Source organism: Sciurus vulgaris (genome assembly GCF_902686455.1).
Source record: "Sciurus vulgaris genome assembly, chromosome: 16".
Taxonomy (NCBI): Eukaryota; Metazoa; Chordata; class Mammalia; order Rodentia; family Sciuridae; genus Sciurus; species Sciurus vulgaris.
In genome coordinates this window covers 16,946,781-16,966,527 of record NC_136477.1, presented here as the reverse complement: position 1 = coordinate 16,966,527, position 19,747 = coordinate 16,946,781, and the positions used below count along the sequence as shown (strand labels likewise).

The 19,747-nt window shown below is 54.3% G+C and overlaps 1 protein-coding gene across 5 annotated transcripts; it reads left to right on the top strand.

The window, feature by feature from the left end:
- Positions 1 to 10: 10 nt before the first annotated feature.
- HAUS8 (HAUS augmin like complex subunit 8) lies at positions 11 to 19,430 on the top strand. Of its 5 annotated transcripts, none has more exons than XM_079116641.1 (11): positions 12 to 229; positions 3,125 to 3,189; positions 5,179 to 5,234; positions 10,194 to 10,275; positions 11,890 to 11,985; positions 12,465 to 12,559; positions 12,950 to 13,015; positions 13,127 to 13,285; positions 14,575 to 14,716; positions 17,205 to 17,346; positions 19,009 to 19,430. In XM_079116641.1, exons 1-11 carry the CDS (start codon positions 201 to 203, stop codon positions 19,205 to 19,207), a joined length of 1,131 nt encoding a protein of 376 aa, XP_078972767.1. In that variant the 5' UTR covers positions 12 to 200; the 3' UTR covers positions 19,208 to 19,430. The 5 variants fall into 5 exon arrangements, with proteins under 5 accessions (XP_078972769.1, XP_078972767.1, XP_078972765.1 ...); XM_079116639.1 differs by having other exon boundaries at positions 10,191 to 10,275; XM_079116642.1 differs by having other exon boundaries at positions 13 to 229; positions 11,893 to 11,985.
- The last annotated feature ends 317 nt before the right edge of the window (positions 19,431 to 19,747 follow it).

The following is a 19,747-nucleotide window of genomic DNA, read 5'->3' as shown; positions in this document are numbered from 1 at the left end:
GCCACGCCCCCCAGAGGTGGTGGGAAAGACCGTTGGAGGAAAGGAGAGGGAGGCCCGCGCGCAGGGGACGTCGGCTCCGCACTCTGCTGGCTCGTCCCGGCCGGTGGTCACCCCTCCTGCAACGCCGCAGCATGGTCCAACCCGCGGCGCGGGGGCGGGCCCAGTCTTGAAGAGCTGGCCTTTGAGTAGAAGGCGGGAAAATGGCGGATTCTTCGGGGCGCGGCGCCGGGTGAGTTGAGGCGCCGCGGGTCTGGATTCGTGGTGTCGGAGGGACGGCCAAGGCCTAGGGCTGAGGCCAACGGGCAGCGGAGTTGGGGCGGGGATCCAACCCGTGGAGTCCGTGCAGGTCTCTTGAGGCCCCGGCGACGTTCGGCATTGCGCACGGTGGGGAACGGGGCACTGGACAGGGCCACGAGTTCGAGTCCCGCGTCCTCCGCTTTGGTGCATCGTGACCGGGGCAAGTGGCTTAACTTCTCTGTGCCTCACTTTCCTCTGCTACGAAATGGAGCTGATGACTCCCTTAGATGCCCGTAGAACAATCAGGCTTTTAATTGTGAGCAGTCCAGCCACTAAAGCGTCTCCTTTATTCCTTCCAACCACTTTATTCTGTGCTTCCCATTTATAGAGGAGATAATAGAGACTCGGGGGCGGGGGTAGGTCCACCATCAGTACAAGAAAGAAATCGAATACTTACTAGGTGATGGGCAAGTTTCTGAGGCAGTGCTTATCCGATTTGCTCGCTACCTAATATTTGTTGTGCTAGGTGCAAATTGAAATGAAACAGGTCAGTGGGAGAAATGATTTGTTTCCCACCTCCCCTTGCCCTAATTAAGTGTAAGACTGATTGTAATCCAGAGACTTGGATTAGACCCCAGAGGGAATCTGCTCTGTCCCTTCTGATTCCGCCAGTGTTGCTGGTTTTGGTTCCTGGCTTCTGGCTCAGACTGCAACCCAAGAGTCATCCAGGCTGTCCTGCACCCCCACAGCTGATTAGTCAGCTATTCCTGTCCCTTTCCTATTACATCAGGCTTCATTCATTCTATTTTTAAGTTGAGATAAGATGCAGTAGCAAGAAGTTAGACATTTTATAGCATACGTTCACAATTTGTGAAATCTTCTGTATTATAGTTTCTGAATGTCTTCATCACTTCAAAAGTGGTCCCCATTATCTGTCACTCTCCCTGCCCCTCCCCAGATGCTGGCAACCACTAATCTATTTTCTATCTCCCTAGCTTTACGAATTCTGGACATGTCATATCGTTGGATCATATCTCATATGGCCTTTGTGTCCAGTTTCTTTTACTCAGTGTAATATTTCCAAGGTTCATGATAATTAAAATGTATCATTTTGCCTGGCGCGGTGGCGTGGTGGCACAGGCCTCTAATCCCAGTGACTCTGGAGGCTGAGTCAGGAGGATTAGGAGTTCAAAGCCAGCCTCAGCAACAGCGAGACCCTAAGCAACTCAATGAGACCCTGTCTCTAAATAAAATACAAAATAGAGCTGGGGTTCAGTGGTCAAGTGCCTCTGAGTTCAACCCCTGGTACCGCCCCCCCAGCTGTCTCATTTCCTTTTAGGACTGAATAATACAGGGACTTTCTTATTTTTTGAAAGTTTTGTAGCACTTTCTGGGATTTCCTTCTGGGTCTAGTCTTGTGCTTTCAGTTGTTACTCCAGGGACTCTCACCTCGGGCACTATGGACGTCTGGTTCCAACTCTGTTCTGACGGGCTCGTCCTGGCCTTCTTCCACTGTGCCAGCAGCACCCCTCTGTTGCGATAGTCTACAGTGTTGTCCGATCCCATAGGATCAGTATGTTTGTAGGAAGAGGCACCGGGGCGCTTTCTCTCACTCTCCGCACACCTCGTGAGCACACTGACGTGGGCTGCCTGTGCACAGAGGCCTGTGCAGGAAACCTACCTCGCCAGTCCTGGACCTCAGCCTTCTGGGAGAAAGAAGTCTGTTGTGTCCGCCACCAGTCTGTGGTGTTCTACAGCCAGGCTGACTTATACCCTGACCTTGGGGCACAGTGAGGGGTAACAGCAGATGGGTCCCTGCCTTTCTAGAACTTCAGAGACCGTTTTCCTGCCACTTGCCAGTGGTCTTCATGAAACATCCCTATGACATTGTCCAGCTCCTGCTTCTGGCTCTTTCCCAATGGGCTATTGCCCACAGCAGGGCTCAACCATCTGCAGGCTGCAGGTGGAAGCCAGAGTACCCCTTTTCTGTATAGCCCCTGAACTAAGAATGGCTTGTAAATTTTTAAACAGTTGTTTATAATCAAAAGAAGAATATTTTGGGACACACAAAGATTGCACAAAATCCAGATGTCACTGCCTGCGAATAAAGTTTTACTGGAAAGTAGCCCACCTCTTCCATTCTGCCACACGCAACCCTTTTCGGACAAGGATGGCAAAGTCGAGTAGTCGCTAGTTGCCACAGCAACCATGTAGCCTACAAAGAAGTGTATGTTCACTGGGTGGCTCTTTATAGAGAGAGTGCTGTCCTCGAGCTGTAGGAACAGGTCCAAGACCCTAAGCTGCACTGAGGACTCTTCCAGCCTGGCTCTGCCCTCTGTCCTCCCTGACTTCATACCTTGCCCGTCTTCTTCAGCTGCACCTCCTTCCTTCCTGCCCTTGTGCTCCAGACCTTACTGATCCTCATCTCAGATTGTCCCCTGTCACAGTCCTGAACCCTTTCATACCCTCTACCCACTCTGTACCTGCCCGATCAGGAATATATAGATCTTCCCTCTCCAGGAAGGAACTCCATATTTTGTACATCACAGTATCCGTAGAAGCATGCAATAGGTGCATAAACATCTGAGGAATGAATAAGTCCACGGCCAATTTGAGGTCTTCACGTTTAACAAAAGTCCACGCTCTTCCACAAACCTCCTCTCATTCTTCACTCAGCCCAGGAATTTGGCTCCATCATGAGGCCCATGTGACCGTGGCTGCCTCGCTTCCTGTTGAGGTGGCCCAGCCTCACTAAGATTGTCCTTGGGCAGCACTGGGACTGGGCTGTCCCCAGGAAACCGTAGCTGCCAGCTGGTGCAAGGTCCTTGCCGGCTTTTCTTCGCTTCTTGTGCCACAAGATGAATAAGACCTTTCCCCTCTCTTACAGGAAGCCTTCTGCAGCCGGTCCCAACCCCTCTAGTGGTGCCAGGCCAAGAGGAAGGAGAGTCCAGGGTGAGCACTGTTAGGGTCTGTTTAAATAAAAAGTGATTTTTTTTTTTTTTTTTTTTTCTTGTCTCATCAGGTGTTTTGGGGGAAGGAAAAAACAGGCTGGAGGGGGCGTGCTGTGGCTTTACTGTCTCATCATCACATTTAGGGGATTCTGAGTCCAGTTATCTTTTGTGCTGCAGCTGGGATGTGTCGGGAGATCGCTGCAGCGGTCACTTTGGGCGTTGGGGGTCCTGGTAGCCATGAGCGCTGGGGGGTTTGTCCAGAATGCATTCCTTGAAAACGTGTGTGGAGACCATGAGCTACACTCATCTAAAGCCACAGTCTCAGTCCCCATGTGTCCAGTGTCCACCTGTGGGGCTGGGCTCTCTGTCAACAGCGCCCCACCCTGTTGACCCCCAGCAGTGCCCAGCTTGGACAGTAGATCCTGGGGTCTGAGTTGGTGAGGTGACGGTGAAGGATCGCCTCAGTGTGTGCCACCTGGCAGCACCCTTCAGAGAGCTTAGAGTGGCGCTTCGGGCCCAGATGAGCGTGGGTCGTGTGTGGAGTGGTGATTTTTCCTTTTTGCACCTTGGGGTGGAAGCCAGGGCGCTGTTTGGGCTAGGTGAGCGCTCAGCTCGGGCCTCCGACAGTGTGCTGCCGGCCCGGCAGCAGGCCTGCCCCTCATTGTAGGGCTGCTCCCATCGGCCCCTCCCCTGTCTACAACTAGCAGTGTATTCCAGTTTTCTGGAAACGTGAGACTTTTGTGTCCCCACCGTCTGTGGCAGCCAGAGCCTTGGAGCCTTCCAGCCCAACACAACTGCTGAAGGTATCAGGAAGGCTCGGTGCAGGATGGTCTCGTTGCTTGGAGCTGGCGGTGTCCTTCACCCCGCCTCCTGCTCCCCTGCTGCACACCCTCAGGTGCCTTGGTCTGTCCCCAGGGTCCCACCTGGATCTAGCTCAATGGTTAGGTAGGTCCCTGTACCATGAGAGTGGCTCTCGATTGTCCCTGGCCTCCTGGCGCCCACCTGTTCCAGTGGCTGCCCAGCCCTTGGACAAACTCTGGGCCCCCTGTGAGCTGTGGGCGTGCCTCCTTTCCTCTCATGATTGCAGCCACCACCCCAGGCCCCTGTGGCAGGGTCTAGGGTAGCGTGAAAACGGGGTTGAAGTCACCGTCTCACCTGGCCAGCCAGTCGCACTCTGGCTGGAGTCGTCACCCTTCCTGGGTCTCCCGTGCAGAGGGAGATGCAGCAGCCTTCACCTGACATGTCTGTGAGCCCCTGCTCCGCCTAACTTGGAGCAGTCGAACCCCACCTCCGGGCCCGTCTCCAGCACATGGGGTGCGGAGAGGACCAGATGATGGTGGATGTGGTGGACAGAGTGGCCAGGGGCCCTAGTGGTCTAAGCTGAGCAGAGCCTGGAAGGAGTAGCCAGGGTGGCAGGAGCAGCCTGGTGAGGAAGTGCCGAGATCTGAGGCGGGGCCTGTGGCACAGGGCCAAGGGCTGGCCACCGCCAGGGGATTCAGCTGCATCTGAGGAGGACCCGGGCTCTGATGTCTCAGGGAAGGGGTCCCAAGCTTGGCGCGTGAGGGAAGTGAGCAGAGGTGCCATGAGTGGGTTGTGGACACCCAGAGAGGGGAAGGGGCTACTAGGGTCACATCCACAGGGTCTGAGCCAGGGAGGGTGGAGGAGGCCCTCAGTGAAAATCCATTCTTCCTTCCCTCCCCCACCCGAGTGCACTTGCTGCTTTAGCTTTGGAGTAGAGTCCTTTCCTTGAACTTCTCGGATCCTAGCTCCACCCTAGTCCAAGGACCTGCACACAGTAGGTTCTTATCAATGTTCTTGCAATGTTCTTGTTCTCGGTGTCCCATTTGTGCTTGAGGATGTTGCAGGACATGATCTGAGAGGGACAGGGGGCGTGCTTCCTCTTCTTCCTATTGTTGAGCGGGGAGGGCTTACGTGTGGGAGACTGGATGTGCCTTGGGTTTACACAGTCCTTTGTCGGTTTCTTCCACAGGTGGAAGAGTGGTCGAGTCTCGATATTTGCAGTATGAGAAAAAAACAAATAAAAAGGTAATAAAATATTCGATTTACGTCTGGAACAATACTGTTGTTCTGAGTGTCACTTTGAATTTGGAGTCAAGTCATGTGAGCCAGTCTCAAAACCTGGTCCTTAAAGGGGCATTTTGGGGTCTTTGTCCAGGTGCCTTTAGGATCACCACCCCTTCATACACAATTGTGAGTCTTCGTTGTGAGTGGCCAGTTGCTTTAAGACTCCCTTTTGGGCTGGGGATGTAGCTCAGTTGGTAGAGTGCTTGGTATGCACAAGGCCCTGGGTTCAATCCCAGCACCACAAAAAAAAAAAAAAAAAAAAAAGACTTCCTTTTGTAAAACCACAATCTCTATTGAAACAAAATTTTCTTGCCTTGCTGTTCAGTACCTTAGCTCCTTAGTTTCAAGACCACGCGTGGTTTGCAGGTAGTACCAGCATTAATCTGTCCTTTCCTGCTTTCTGCTCCAGTGCCTCCTGTGCCTCACTACTCTGGGTCATCAGGGCTGTTACTAAGTAACATGAGGGTCACTTGAACAAAAGCACACGATGCGCAGCAGTCGCAGCAGTCAATCTGATGACTGAGATTGTCAGTAAGTAGCAAGTAACTAACAGGAGAGTAGTGTATACCACGTGGACACAGTGGACAGATGATCCATTTCTCAAGCAGGGTGGCATGAGATTTTATCATGCTACTCAGAATAGCATAAAATTTTAAAACTTATGAATTATTTCTGGAATTTTCCATTCATTGTTTTCACTGTGTATAAGGAGAGCTTTTATAATTCACTTTCAGGATTCTGATTCTAGGCTCATAGCTAAGCATTTTTCTTTTTTTTAAAAGACCTGCATGTTTTAGAGAAAAACTATGTAAGAAACGACATGCTTGACTTACCCAGTGTTAGAGGGGAGCGTCGTAAGCTACCAGCACCCAGCAAAGCCTTCACAAATAAGGGCATGAAGATACTTCACCTATCACATGCTTTGCGTGAGCTTCAGTGAAAAGTCAGCAGGTTACCTAATTGCGTGTTTTGTTTCAGTGAGAACCTGCTGAGAATATGGTGAAAGGAAAGTTGGGTTATTCCTCTGCTTTCGAAGTCTCCATTTGTGATGCACAAAATTGAGTTAGATATTCATTTCTGCTGCCTGCCTGTTTCATACTCTGCAGGGTGGATGGTAGGTTCCTAAGAATGTGACAGAAGATGTGGCTTGAGGAAAAAGGCCACCTCTGCGTTCCTGGGTCCCCTCCTCCGAGTGATTTCGACAAAGGCCTACCGTCCACAGTTACAAGTTTGCTGTTGCCTCGAAAACTTTGTTACAGTGCCCCCGTGTGTCTGGATGTGGTATCGATTTAGAGCTTTTCTTTTTTTTTTTTCTCCCCATTAAAAAAATCACAGTTTGATTAACACACCACTTCGACCTGTTCAGCATGAGGCTCTGCAGGTCTTGATAATGAAGTCGCAGAACCTCCTTCACCGTGCGAGCTCCGCTCTGGGGAGCCGTCCCTGTCTTGCCCCCAGGCAGCCCCAGACCTGCTTTCTGGCCCTGTAGTTCACCACATCCAGAAGGCCGTGTCAGTGGCCTGCGTGGTAGGCAGCCTCTGGCATCCACTTCTAACACCAGGTGCCCTTGCCAGCCCCCATGTCCTGTGTGACGGTCGTCACTTCCTTCCTAGGGCTGAGCTCTGTGCCACCGTGTGGAGGGACCACCCTCACTGGTCCAAAGGCATTGGTTTTCTGTTTTGGTGATCATGAACACACCCACTACTGGTCACGCACCTCCGCTCTCAAACGCTTGGGACCCTAGGTATTTCAGATTTTGGAGTTTTTCAGAGTTTGGAATAGTTGGATAGGCTGTACAGGTTGACCGCCTGTGGTCATAAGTCCTGAAAGCCGAAATGCTCTGAAATCTGAAACATTTTGAGCATCATGTTGACTTGTTTCCAAGTTTTGATTTTTGGGTTAGAGACTCAGCCTCTAGAAACGTTTCTATGGGTTTCTGGGTGGATGTTTCCATTTTTTCCAGGAGCAGGACTGTGAGGCTCATTGGAGGCACGTGTTCAACTTTACAAAAGCTGCACCGTTTGACATCCCACCGGGCACCTAGGGGACGTCATATTTTCTTCTATATCTTAGTCCTGCTGGAAGCGAAGTGCTGTCTCTTTGTGGTTTTGATCTAGATTTCCATCGCTGTCGATATTGGGCGTATTTTCACAGATCGATTGGTCACTCAGATCTTTGGTGACTTGTCTCTTCAAATCCTTGGCCCATTTTTAAAGTTGGGCTGTTTTCTACATGTTACTGAGTTTTGAGGGCTCTTTCTAGATTCGGCCCTTTCCACAGCGTGACTCATCCTCTCAGTCTGTGGCTGGCTTCCGCCCCCGACGTGTCCTCTGGGGCATGGGAGTGCTTGGTCGCCACGAAGTCCGCTCGCCCGTTTCTGCTTTGTAGACTGTGCTTTGTGTCTTGCTGAGGAGACCCTGCCTAACCCAGATACTTCGTCCTGTGTTTTCTCGCAGGTGTTTATGTTAGGTTTTACATTTAGGTCTCTGATACATTTTTTTCTTTTAGTTTTCAGTTACATCGCAGCGTTGGAATTGAGCTTAATTGTTAGTGTGTGGATGTCCGGTTCAAGCAGCCGTTGTCGAAATAACTTTCCTTTCCCCGTAGGACAAATTGTCTTATCACCCCTTTTTTTTTGGTACTAGAGATTGAACCCAGGGGCGCTTACTACTGAGCCACATCCCAGCCCATTTTATTTTTTATTCTGAGACAGGGTCTTGCTAAGTTGCTTAGGGCCTTGCTAAGTTGCTGAGGCTGGCTTTGGACTTGCGAGTCTCCTGCCTCAGCCTCCTGAGCCGTTGGGACTACAGGCACGTGCGAGGCTCTTACCATCTCGAGTGACCAGTTGGCCGTACACGTCTGCATCATCCCTGGACTCCATTCTTTTCAGGAGTCTCAGTGTCTTTCCTTAAGCAGTTCTCCACTGCCCAGGCTACTTACTAGCTTTGTCCCTCCTAGTAGCTTTGCCCTAGCTAAAATCAGGTAGAATGCAGCCTCCCATTCTGTTCTTTCCAAAATGGTTTAGTCTCTGCCTTTTCATGGAAAATTTAAAATTAGTTTCTCATCTTCACAGCAGAACTCTTGCTGGAGTTTTGACTGTATCAAGTCCCTGAGTCATTGTTGGGAGAAGGCCATCTTAACAACACGGAGTCTTCCAGACCTTGAACATGGTGAACGTCTCCATTTACTTAGCTCTTCTTGGATTTTTTAATAGTGCTTTGTACTTTGCAGTATTTAGGTCTTACACATATTTTATTGGGTTTGAAGTAAACATTTGTTGGTGTTTAGTGCTGTTGTACATATTTTTTGTTTTAAATAGTTATACATTATGTAGAATGCATTTCAACACATCATACATAAATGGATGTGGTACTTTTTTTTTTTAATGAACACGTACCTTTATTTATCTATTTATGTATGTATGTATGTATGCATGTATATGTGGTGCTGAGGATGGAACCCAGTGCTTCACCCGTGCTAGGCAAGCCTCTGCCACTGAGCCACCACCCCAGCCCCATGCATGGTACTTTTAATTTCACATTCCCAACTTGTTCATTGCTAGAAATAGGACCGATGTTTTCACACTGACTCTATATTCTACAACCTTGCTGTATTAATGGTTCTCCAGAGAAATGGAATCAGGAGATTTATTTTATATTTACATATGTGTGTATAATTCACCCTTTATTTATATTTGTTACACAGAAAGAGATTCATTATAAGACATAAATGAACTGCTTCTGCATTTTTGGAGGCTGAGAAGTCCCGTGGTCTGCTGTCTGCAGCACAAGACCAGGAAACCTGGTGGTGTCATCCACTGTGGGATCAAAGGTCGAGGGTGGTGTGATCCCAGCCCAGGGCCTCGAGGAGACGAGCTGTCCCAGCTCGTCAGACAGGCAGGAAGCAGAAGGGTTGGTGTCCTCTGCTCTTTCACCGTTGCCTCCTGTTCGTGCCCTCGGGGTGGCTCGAGGGTGCCCGTCCACACTGGGGAGGGCCACACCCCAAATACACTCAAATGCGATGCACGGTGACTCACAAGATGACCATCACACTTGGTGGATCTCCTCTCAGTTTTGTCATGATCTTGAGGAGGTTGGGGGTTTTCTGTTTTCAAGAGTGAGTCTTATTTTTTCTTTCCCGGCCTGCTTGCCTTTAATTTCTTTTCTGGGGGGTGTGTTTTTCCGGGGTTTCTTTCTTTGGCACTTGGGTTTTGTTTTAGGTGGTACTGGGATTGAGCCCAGGGTGCTTTCTGCTGAGCTGTCCCTAACCCTTTATTTTTCGTTTTGAGCCAGGGTCCGCTAAGCTGCCCAGCCTGGCCTCGAGTTGGTCATCCTCCCTGGTAGCTGGGGTTGCAGGCGTGCGCTGCCCACCAGGCTTACCCCAGCTCTTTAGAAGGCTTTGTGTTTTGTTTCGTTTTTGCTTTTGGTTATCATAAGGGCAGCACTGGGTGTATTGTTTGCTTTATTTTATTTATTTATTTTTTTTGGGTAATTTTGAAGATTAATACCTGCATAAAAACTTTTTCTTGAAGACCAAAGTAATATGTTCTCACCAGAAAACAAGCAAATACTGAAAAGTATACAGAAAAGTCAGTTATCTGTCACCTACCATGTCAAAGACATAATGTGCAAACTGAGTGCTGTGCATGTGAATGTCCCTACTTTGACAAAACGTGTTTGTCATATGAAGATACATTTCGAAACTCCCAGGTCTCCCTTTCACGGTGACGTAAGAGTGGGTACAAGCAGCACGGGCCTTTCCAGGGCTCCTGTTCGTGAGGGAAAGGTGGCTGTCCTCTGGTTTTGTTTTTTGCGGTGCTGGAGATCGGACCCCGGGGCTGGTTGCCAGGTGAGTGAGTGCTCTGCCTCCTCCGAGCCACAGCCCATGTCTTGTCCTCTGACCGTCACGTGTTCTTAGCAGGTTCCTGCGGCAGATGCGTTAAAAGCGAGTGGGAAAGTGCCTGAAGGTGGAAGGAAAGCCAGCCTGCTCCAGAGGAGCAAAGGTGGGCCACCCGGGCCTCGCGAGGGGCGTGGGGAGGAGAGGAGGGATGGCGGGAGGCAGGGAGGCCACTTCCTCCCTGTGGGGCCCCAGAGGAGAGCTGCTTCGCCATGGAGGCTCCTGCAACGCTGGCTCCTGTGCACACATCCGTGTCCCCGCCAGCACTGAGTGGGGACTCCTCCTCCTGCCGCCCGCGTCCCTGGTGGCCTTCCTCGCCTCCCGCCTTGGAAGCAGTGAGGGACTCTCCTCACGCCCCTAGAAGCTGCCGCCCAACAAAAGGAAGGGTTCTCGTTTTTCTGATTGTGGAGGTGACATGTTCATTATGAAAATGGAGAACGAGGACGGGGTGGGGTGGTGCCAGTCTGTCTCCTGTCGCTAGCAGAGCACCTGAGTCCGGGGGTTCCCTGTTTAAGAAGAGTTTATTCGACTCAGTTCCAGCAGTTCAGGAGCCTGGCACTGGCACCTGCTTGGCTCAGGTGAGGCCACGTGCTGCCCCACACGTGGTAGGAAGAGGAAGAGGGGCAGGTGGCAAAGGTGTCAGCCCTTCTCATGAGAACGAACCCAGCATCTCGAGAAAGGAGCCACCCCTCCTAAGGCCCCGCCGCCTCCGGCCATCCGCTGGGCATCCAGACACGGCAGCACCACACCACGTGGCCCTGGGCCCGCTCTTCCATGGCTCACCCCGTTTTCTCAGCCATGTGGCCCTGGGACAGCCTCGTGCTTGTGAGTTCCTACGTCATCCGTTGGGCTGGCTGCGCTGAGCCGCCGCAGCACGCTGAGTGGAGCACAACTGAGCAGTGCAGAACACAGGGCCAGGAGGAGGAAGGCACCCCAGGAAAACAGAGTGTCCAGCGTGGCAGGGAGAGGGTGGAGCCACCGAGGCGGCCGAGTAGAGACACCCCCTCCGCCTAGTGGCAAGGCCGCCGTGCGTCTTTTGTCATAAACGTCTCTCTTCTAGTTCACACGTCAGCAGTCCCTACTCTGAGATCTGAAACACTCCAGAAGCCAGCGCTTTTTGTGGGCCCACGTGACACCACAGTGGGGGAAGTCCGCACCGGAAACTTTTTCATGCCCAAAATTATTTTTTTAAATATTGTGTAAAATTACCTTCAGCCTATGTGTCTAAGGTGCCTATGAAGCATCAGCGAATTTCGTGTTTAGACTTGGGTCCCCTCCCCAAGATATCTCATCGTATATATGTAAACATTCCAAAATCCCAAACCCTAAACACTTCGGTCGCGGCCATTTCAGATCAGGGGTATTCAGCCGGTGTTAAAACATGCTCAATACGTGTGGTTGTGGCTAGTGGTGCAGCGCTTGTCTAGCATCTGTGAGGCCCTGGGCTCGATTCTCAGCACCACACTAAAAATAAATCAACAAAATTAAAGGTATGTGTCCATCTACAACAACAAAAAAAAAAACTTAAAAAGCCAAACACATATTCCAGCCGCCTGGGAATTCTGGGAATGTCCACTGGCTCGTCAGCCTTTCTTACCACTGAGGCAGAGGCTGGGTATTCGGAAGCAGGTGCTATTGTACAAAAAAGTGGCCAGCATTCCCTGACTGAAGTGTAGCTCTCGCTGCCTGCTCGTGCTGACCGGGGTTCCTGTTTGGACAGCAGATGGCAGTGGCGTCGGGAAGGGAGACCTGCAGTCCACGCTGCTGGAAGGGCACGGCACAGCCCCGCCTGACCTGGATCTCTCCGCCATTAATGGTAAGTGGCTCGTTTCGCCTCCTCCATCCCTGCTGGGTTGTAGACCTCAGCGGGCTTCCAAAGCAGAGATGGCCCCGTTAAGATTCAGTTTAGGGGCTGGGGAGATAGCTCAGCTGGTAGAGTGCTTGCCTCGCAAGCACAAGGCCCTGAGTTCGATCCCCAGTACCGCAAAAAAAAAAAAAAAAAGATTCAGTTTAGGACTCTCCGGCTTCCTGATGGTGCCAGTGCACGTTCATAGAAGCCACTGTGCTTTGTGAACTTGGATCTCTTCTTGGGCTGTGCCATGTGCAGTCCAGTCTTCTGTGATGCTGGGCAGCAGGACTCAGCTGCCAGTCAGCGCCAGGATCGCAGCGGAAGCCGCGGGCCCCGCAGCATGCTGGTGCTGCGTGGTGGATGGGGTGGACGCAGGGCACGTCCAGCTTGCAGAGGGTGAGGCAGAGGGGCTGTGCCTCTCAGCTCCAGAACGCGCTCTATCGCAGACAGAAGCGTGGTCAGAAGAACTCCACAGTTGGAAAAGACCATGGCAAAGAAGACCGAGTCGACATCGTTCACTACCCCACGGAAGAAGAGCCCCGTAAGTATCCGAGGTGAAAGGGCACCTCCTGACAGTGCCCGCGCCGCGCCCGCTGCTGCCCGAGGCCCCAGGGCTCCGAGAGCAACACCAGACAGCCTGCCCCTCAGGATGAAAATCAAGGCCACCGCCGTCCTCAGGTGGATCACAGGTTGCGTTTCCCGAGCACACGCCGTGGTTGACCCAGGAACGGGAAGGGAGGTGGGGCCCGCGGTGCAGCTGGGGCCGAGCTTGCGCCTAACCTGTGAGGCCCCGGTTTCGTCCCCGACGCCACAAAAAAACTGACTTTTTTAATGCAGAAAGTGTATTTAGGTTTGAGTTCTGCCCCAGGGAAGAGAGCTGGGTTTACACTCGTTTCTTGGGGACCAAGAAGAACTTGATCTTTTTCTTAAGGAGCTGTTGGAAGTGATGGAGATGATGGAATCCCAGACGTTACTGCTGAGCCTGCTGACACTGAAGGTGACGGCAGCTCCGTCCCCACGTGATGTGCGCAAGGGGCCTCCGTAAGCCACGGGCCTGGTCCCCGCTGGCCTGGTCCCCGCTGGCCTGAACTCCCGCTCCACTTGACAGATGGAGAACAGCCTGGCCGAGTTTGAGGAGAAGGCGGAGAGGAACCTGTTGATAGTGTGCAGGGAGGAGGAGGAGCTGCAGGAGCAGGCCCACCAGCTGAGGCGCCGGCTCCGCCTCTGCCAGAGGACCCGCGAGCTGGCCGAGGCCCTCAACGCCCAGGTCAGGTGTGAGTGGCGTGCGGTGCCGCGACCGCGCCGAGTCCTGGGAGGGAGGGAGCACCCTGGACCTGTCCCTGCTCGCTCCCTCTGCCAGCGCTGGCCTCTGCTGCCGGAGGTCGGGCTGTAGCCTGGGAGGGCTAGCAAGGGACCCAGTCTTGTGGGGTGACAGGAGGACATGCTCTGGGCCCACCCTGGAGGGTCAGGGGGCTGGCGGGAGATAAGCTCATCTCCGTGCTGTGTGGCCAACACTGGGACAAACGTGGCCGTGCCAGGGAAGGACCGCCAGCCCTGGAACCCAGACCAGGGGACGGAGGCCTCACCTAGCGTGTGAGTTTCCGCGGTTGCCATTACAAGGGGCTGCCACCTCCGTGGCCCAACAGCTGCAGGGCCTTCTTCCCTGGTCTGGGACTCAGTGGGAACAGGGCGCTGGCAGGCGGCCCGTCCGCAGCCCTGCAGGAGGCTCTGTGCCAGGCCTCTTTCTGGCTCAAGAGTTGTCTCGTCCTTCTCTGCGTGTCCACATTCCCCTTTTTGAGGACCCCAGTCCTATTGGATTGGGGCCCACCCTGCTGACCTCCTTTCAGCCTGGTCACCTTTATAAAGGCCCTCTCTCCAAACAAGGTCCCTCTCGCCACCCTGGGAGTTAGGTCCTCAGATACAAACAGGTGGCACAGTTCCTCCGGAACACCCAGCATGCGCACGTTAACACCTGCAGCCAGGGCCTGGGGCGGAGTGCGCAGGTCCCTGTCCTGGGAAGCCTCGGTGCAAGGCAGAGACGGTCAGGTCCACAAACACCATCACACACCCCCGACCTGACCACAGCCATGGGGACATGGGTGAGGGGCCCGGCCAGGGCTGGTCTTGTGGGGACAGGTGTTCTGAGCTGAGTGTTCTACAGCAGGAGGACCCAGACTCCCTGAGTCCTTCGTGACCCCAGTCAGGGCCTGGGACTCAGTGGAAGGTGGGCGCAGGTTCGAGGTGAAGGGCCTGGGCTGCCTGGAGTCTGCTGGGCCCCCTGGGTAGCAGAGAGCAAGGGGTGCCTGCTGCACCGTCAGCGGCTTCCTGGGCACCAGGCCTCGTCCCCTCTGTGGAGACCCCAGGGGATGGTGGAAGAAGAGTGCTTGGTCTCAGGCTTAGCCTTGAGCGGCGGCTACACCTGCCCCAAGGGCTGGAGGTGGGCTCAGTGGCGGAGCCCGGGCTTAGCTGGCCAGCCCTGGGTTCCATCCCAGCCCTTCAGAGGAAAGAGGCCGGTGCCCCCAGGACCTCCTCACGGCCCCTTCCCTCCGCTTGCAGATGGAGCTGCTCAGCCCCTTCGAGGCCGTGTGCGAGCGCTTCAAGGAGCAGTACCAGATGCTCGCCACAGCCCTGGACACCACGAGGCACGAGCTGCCCCTGAGGTCCATCCACCTGGAGGGAGACGGGCACCAGCTCCTAGGTAGGAGGCGGCTGCGCAGCCCGGGCAACAGCAGGAAGGCCCGCCATGCCTGTCGCTGCTTCCTGTGTGCCCCGCACCCTCTCGCCAAGGGGGCCAGCCAGCCTGTGATTCCTCCAGGGTCTCCGCCCGCCTATGCGCCCCACTGTGCTGGATTCGAACCAGGGCTATGGGAGCCATAGTGACCCTCTGCCCTTCGGAAAGGTGTTCACAGGGTGGCTGCAGTCCCCTGAGCCCAGGTCCCCAAAAATGTGCCTTGGTGGCAGGAGGGGAGGGTGACAAACTCACCAGTTCCCAGTCTCCCCTCTGCAGGGCCAGGAGGCCCCTGTGCTGCGCGGGCTTTCTGAAGGCGTTGGCGAGTCTGGAAACTGCTGGGCCGGGTCTCCGGTCCTCTGGGGACAGGCGTCTCGGGGGGACACCCAAGCTTGTTGCAGGGGCCCTGGGCTTGGTTGTCTCCAGGATGCACCCTCAGACGAGCTGAGTGAGGTCAGGTAGCAGCGGCCTTTCCACAAGCGAGCACCCCACCTGTCGGTGCCTGCGACCTTCTCTGCAGTCATGTCTGCTTTTTGGTGCCAGGGAGGGAGGGGACCGGGCCTCCACGTGCTGGGCAAGCGCTCTGCCACTGGGCTCCACCCAGCCTGCTGTGTTCTCGGTGGTTCTCGCTTGCGCTGCGCTGCCAGGCTGGCCTCCACCTAAGCTCGAGGCCCTCCCTCCTCAGCCTCGGGAGCAGCCGGAGCCCAGGTGCCCTGTGGCCTCTGTGTGGCACAGCCTTAGGCAGCTGGCAGCACGCTAGCCTGCGCTGTGCACGTCTGTCGCGCCTGTCTTCTGAGCGGTCCTGTTTTCTTTTTTCTTTTTTTTGGAGAGGGCGACTGGGGATTGAACCCAAAGGCACTCTGGTACCGAGCTACATTCCCAGCCCTGTTTGTTTGTTTGTTTGTTTGTTGCCAGAGATTGAACCCCAGGGGTGCTTAACCACTGAGCCACATTCCCAGGCCTTTTTATTTTTTTATTTTGAGACAGTCTCACTAAGTTGCTTAGGACTCAGTGAGTTGCTGAGGCTGGCCTCTTGTGATCCTCCTGCCTCAGCCTCTGGAGCCACTGGGATTGTAGGTATGAACCACTCTGCTCAGCTCTTGTGAGCATTCCTCTTCGTTGGAAGAGCGTGGTGGTCATTCTACAGATGCCTGTGATTTAGCCCTTCCCTTGTTGGCTGATCATCAGTGCCTGGGTTTCTGATTTTATGAGGATTAGTCACCCCCGCATCTGTGATCCTTGGGCTCCATCTCTGACACGTTCCTTAAGTGGTCCAGGCATTGAACCAGGGACTGAGTTTTCTGTAACTGCTGGAACAAATGGCCACAGACTGGGTAGCTTAAAGCAACAGAGATTTATTCCTTCACAGTCCTGGAGGCCAGGAGTCTGAAGTCAAGGTGTTGGCAGGGCTGGTTCCCTCCAAGACTCAGCGAGAATCTGTCCCCGGCCTCTCTCCTGGCTCCTACTGTCTCTGGCGACCCTTGGCATCCCTTCTTGTGGCCATGACTCTCCACTCTCTGCCTTCAGCTTCACATGTCCCCCGACAAGTGCCCACAAAACTTGCCTGCCCCATGAGTACACTGGCCGTTGGATTAGAGCCCACCCTGTTGACCTCATCTTTACGCAGTTACACCAAAAGGATCCTGTGTCCAGTAGGGGCACAGTCACAAGTCCCTGAGCTTAGGACGTAAGCATCCTGTTTGGGAGAACACAGTTCAGTCCACAACAGGAACTAGCAGAGGACGTGCAATTGTGAGGCTCTTGAAAGTTTCCTAGAACGTGTCCCTAAGGTGAACTTGGCCTGCGGGTGATGTGTCACTTTAGCCCAGGGGGTATGTGTGCCACGGCCCGAGGGTCCCTCGCTCAGGCCTGCTGAGGTGCTGAGGACAGGGAAGAGGGACATGGGCATTCGGTTGCTCTGGTGTGGCCAGGAGACGCCGGGCACAGGCGCCTCACAGCTCAGCTTTGTCGCGATCTGCAGTGGTTTCTGTGGGCACCCCAGTGACCGCCTGGATGGGGGACATGCCCGTCCCACGACCTCAGGCCACGCGATCCCGGGCTGGCGTGGTCCATTTGCTTCTGCTGTGACAGAGGATGGGTTCACTCAGGATGCATAGATGCTGGCTGGTCCCCGGTTCTGGAGGGGGGACGTCCAGTGCCAAGGGCACTTACGGTGAGGGCTGTCTTGCTGCCGTCTGGTGACGAAGGAGCAGAGGGGGCTCGGCGGAGCACAGGTCAGATGGCCCTTCTGTGGGGGTGCTGTCAGCAGGCCCCTGCCCTCGGGGGGTGCTGGAGCCACAGCTCGGGCTGGGGCAGCGAGGACGCTCCCGTCTTCCCGGCTGTCCCGCTGCCTGCGGCTTGTCACAGCCGTGCTGGCGCCGTCGCAGTGAAGGGAGGAAAGGCTCCCATTCCGGCATCAGGCTCCTTGGCCCACTGCTGACGATCTGCTCCCCTCCAGATGCTCTGCAGCGTGACCTGGAGACCACCCACCGTCTCCTGGGGGAACTGGGCATCGGTGGCGCAGAAGAAAACGAGCAGGTGCTGGCCTTGCTGAGCGAGCTCAGGGACGTGACGAAGGACAAGGACCTGGCACTGCGGAGGTATCCCAGGGAAGGGCTGCGGGCAGGCGGGCAAGGCCAGCTGGAGGCGGAGGGGCCGCACTGCCATGCAGGCATCTGGGGAGGGAGCCGGGAGGCGTGGTTGCCGTCATTGGTGGGCACCGTCCTGTCCAGGAGACCCCTGGGCCATCTCATTTTCTAGCTCACTTTGAGGTCAGTTCTGAGGTAACGGCCGCTGGGTGCTCTGGGGACAAGGATGTCGCAGGACAGGCGTTGAGTGACAGGACGAGAGGCAGCAAGGCAGGGATGGGCTCAGAGGGGTTGAGGCCCACCTTGGATGAGTCCCCGTGAGGCCCGAGCAGCCAGGTGGGAAGGCGTCACATCCACGTCCACATCTCACGGTACCCAGCGTTCAGGTGACCTCGGATCAGCCTGTTCACTTTTCTTTTCGGTTTTGGGCTTTTGTTCTTGGCCGTGCGGGAAGGAACCAGGGCCCTGCACACGCTAAGCCAAGCGCTGCCGCCGGGCTGCACCCCAGCCTTGGCAGGAGGTTTTCTGAACTTCCTATTGAACCACAAACACGTAGAAAAGGCACAGGTCCCAATCGGGCAGCTGGAAGGCCCTGCAGAGCATGTGTGGAGCCAGCCTCTCATCGCACAGTGTGCCACCAGCCTCCCTAAAGGACCGTCTGGTCCCCTTTCCAGCCACGAGTTCTTCCAGAGAGGATCCCGTTTCCCCTGGGCACAGTGGCACATACCTATAATCTCAGGTACTCGGGAGGTTGAAGCAGGAGGGTTGCAGGACCAGGCCAGCCTGGGCAACTTAGCAGGACCCTGTCTCAAAATAAAAGAAAGGGCTGGGGGCATAGCTCAGTGGTAGGTGCTTGCCTAGCATGTGTGCTTCCTGGGTTCCGTCCTTAGCACCACAAACAGAACAAAAAGAACCTTGCTCCCTCTCCTTTTACAATACTACATGCATTTCCTGTGATGCCTAAAATGTTTGAAAGGACTCATAAGAAACAGCTGTCACCTACTAGGTCACTTCTCTCTTCCATGTGTGGCCTAGGACAAAATCAGGACACATAAAAGGTTCATGGGTGGAGAGGTCACAGGGCAGAGTGGTTACGTGTGCAGGGCTAGTAGGAATTCCCCACCGTCACATAAGTGGCGTGAGGGCCAGGCCTTCTGCTGGTGGCTCTCCCGCCCGCTCCGGGACTGTGCCTGGTCAGTGTGGATGCTTCCTCAGCACAGGCGTCCTTGTATCCTCAAGTTCCATGCCTGCAGCCTTAACCAACCACAGATCGAGAATATTCCTTAAATAACTGGGTACTGACCACGTACAGACCTCGATCACAGTTTCCTGAGTGACAGTAGAACAGCTGTGTTCATGGCACATCCGTCGCATCAGGTATCGTGTGTCCCCTGGAGTCAGTTAAGGTCTGCGGAGGGGTGCAGGTTCTTGGCAAGCACCGTCCATTTTACAGCGGGTGAGGTGGATTCTGGTGACCAGAGTTCCTGGGGCCGGTTCCTTGTGGACACTGAGGGTGCCCATTTTGTTGAGCGACGGCTCTCTTCTCTCACGCCTGCCTGGTGCTCTTCTGGGGTCCTGCCCACATTGCCGCCCCTCATTCCTCTTCAGGGATTCTGGTTTCTTCTAGCTCTTGGCTACAGAGGGAAAAACGTCTTCATTCTCTTGTGTTCACAGGATCTTCTCCCAGGTGCTGGAACTTTCTGCTGAGGCAAGTAAAGAGGCAGCGTTGATAAACCAGGAAGTCTGGGAAGAAACCCAAGGCCTGGTGACCCCCAGCCAGTGGTATTTCAATGCAGATGGCGCCTTCAGGGACCCTCAGGGAGAGCCGAGGAGCACAGTCCTCTCTGGGGACAACAAGCCGCATGCCCAGTGAATCCACATGCAGGCCTGTCCCCTACTCAAGCACAGCCTTCCTTCCAGTAGTTGAGAAGAAAACCCATTTTCTTCCTCTTTCCAGGTGGGATTTGGAGGGACTCGTCTGGTAGTCTGGACATTTGAGCACTTTATACGCACTTTAGCAGTATGGCTGTTTTGGTGTGGTAACCGTGTCTGCTGTTTAGAAAATGAAGTGTTTGCATTTGGGGCTTTTGTTTTCTTATAGAAATGGAAAACTGGAAGGTTTGTGTTGTCTCAATTTCTATTTGAGGCCTTGGGGCCTCCAAAACGTGACAGGTTGAATATCTGGGACCAGAAGTGTCCTGGATCTCAGGTTCTAGAATATCCACGTGTCTAGCGTGCTGCTTCGCGGCCTCCAGGAGGGCGTCATCCACAGATCATGTGGTTTTTGGCTCTCGATGCTGGGGATGGAACTCAGGCCTTGTGCATGCTGGACAGGTGCTCTGCCACCAAGGTCCACCCTGCCCTGGGTCCTTGTTTTATAATGGTGGCCTGGGGAAGTGCCCCCATCAGGCAT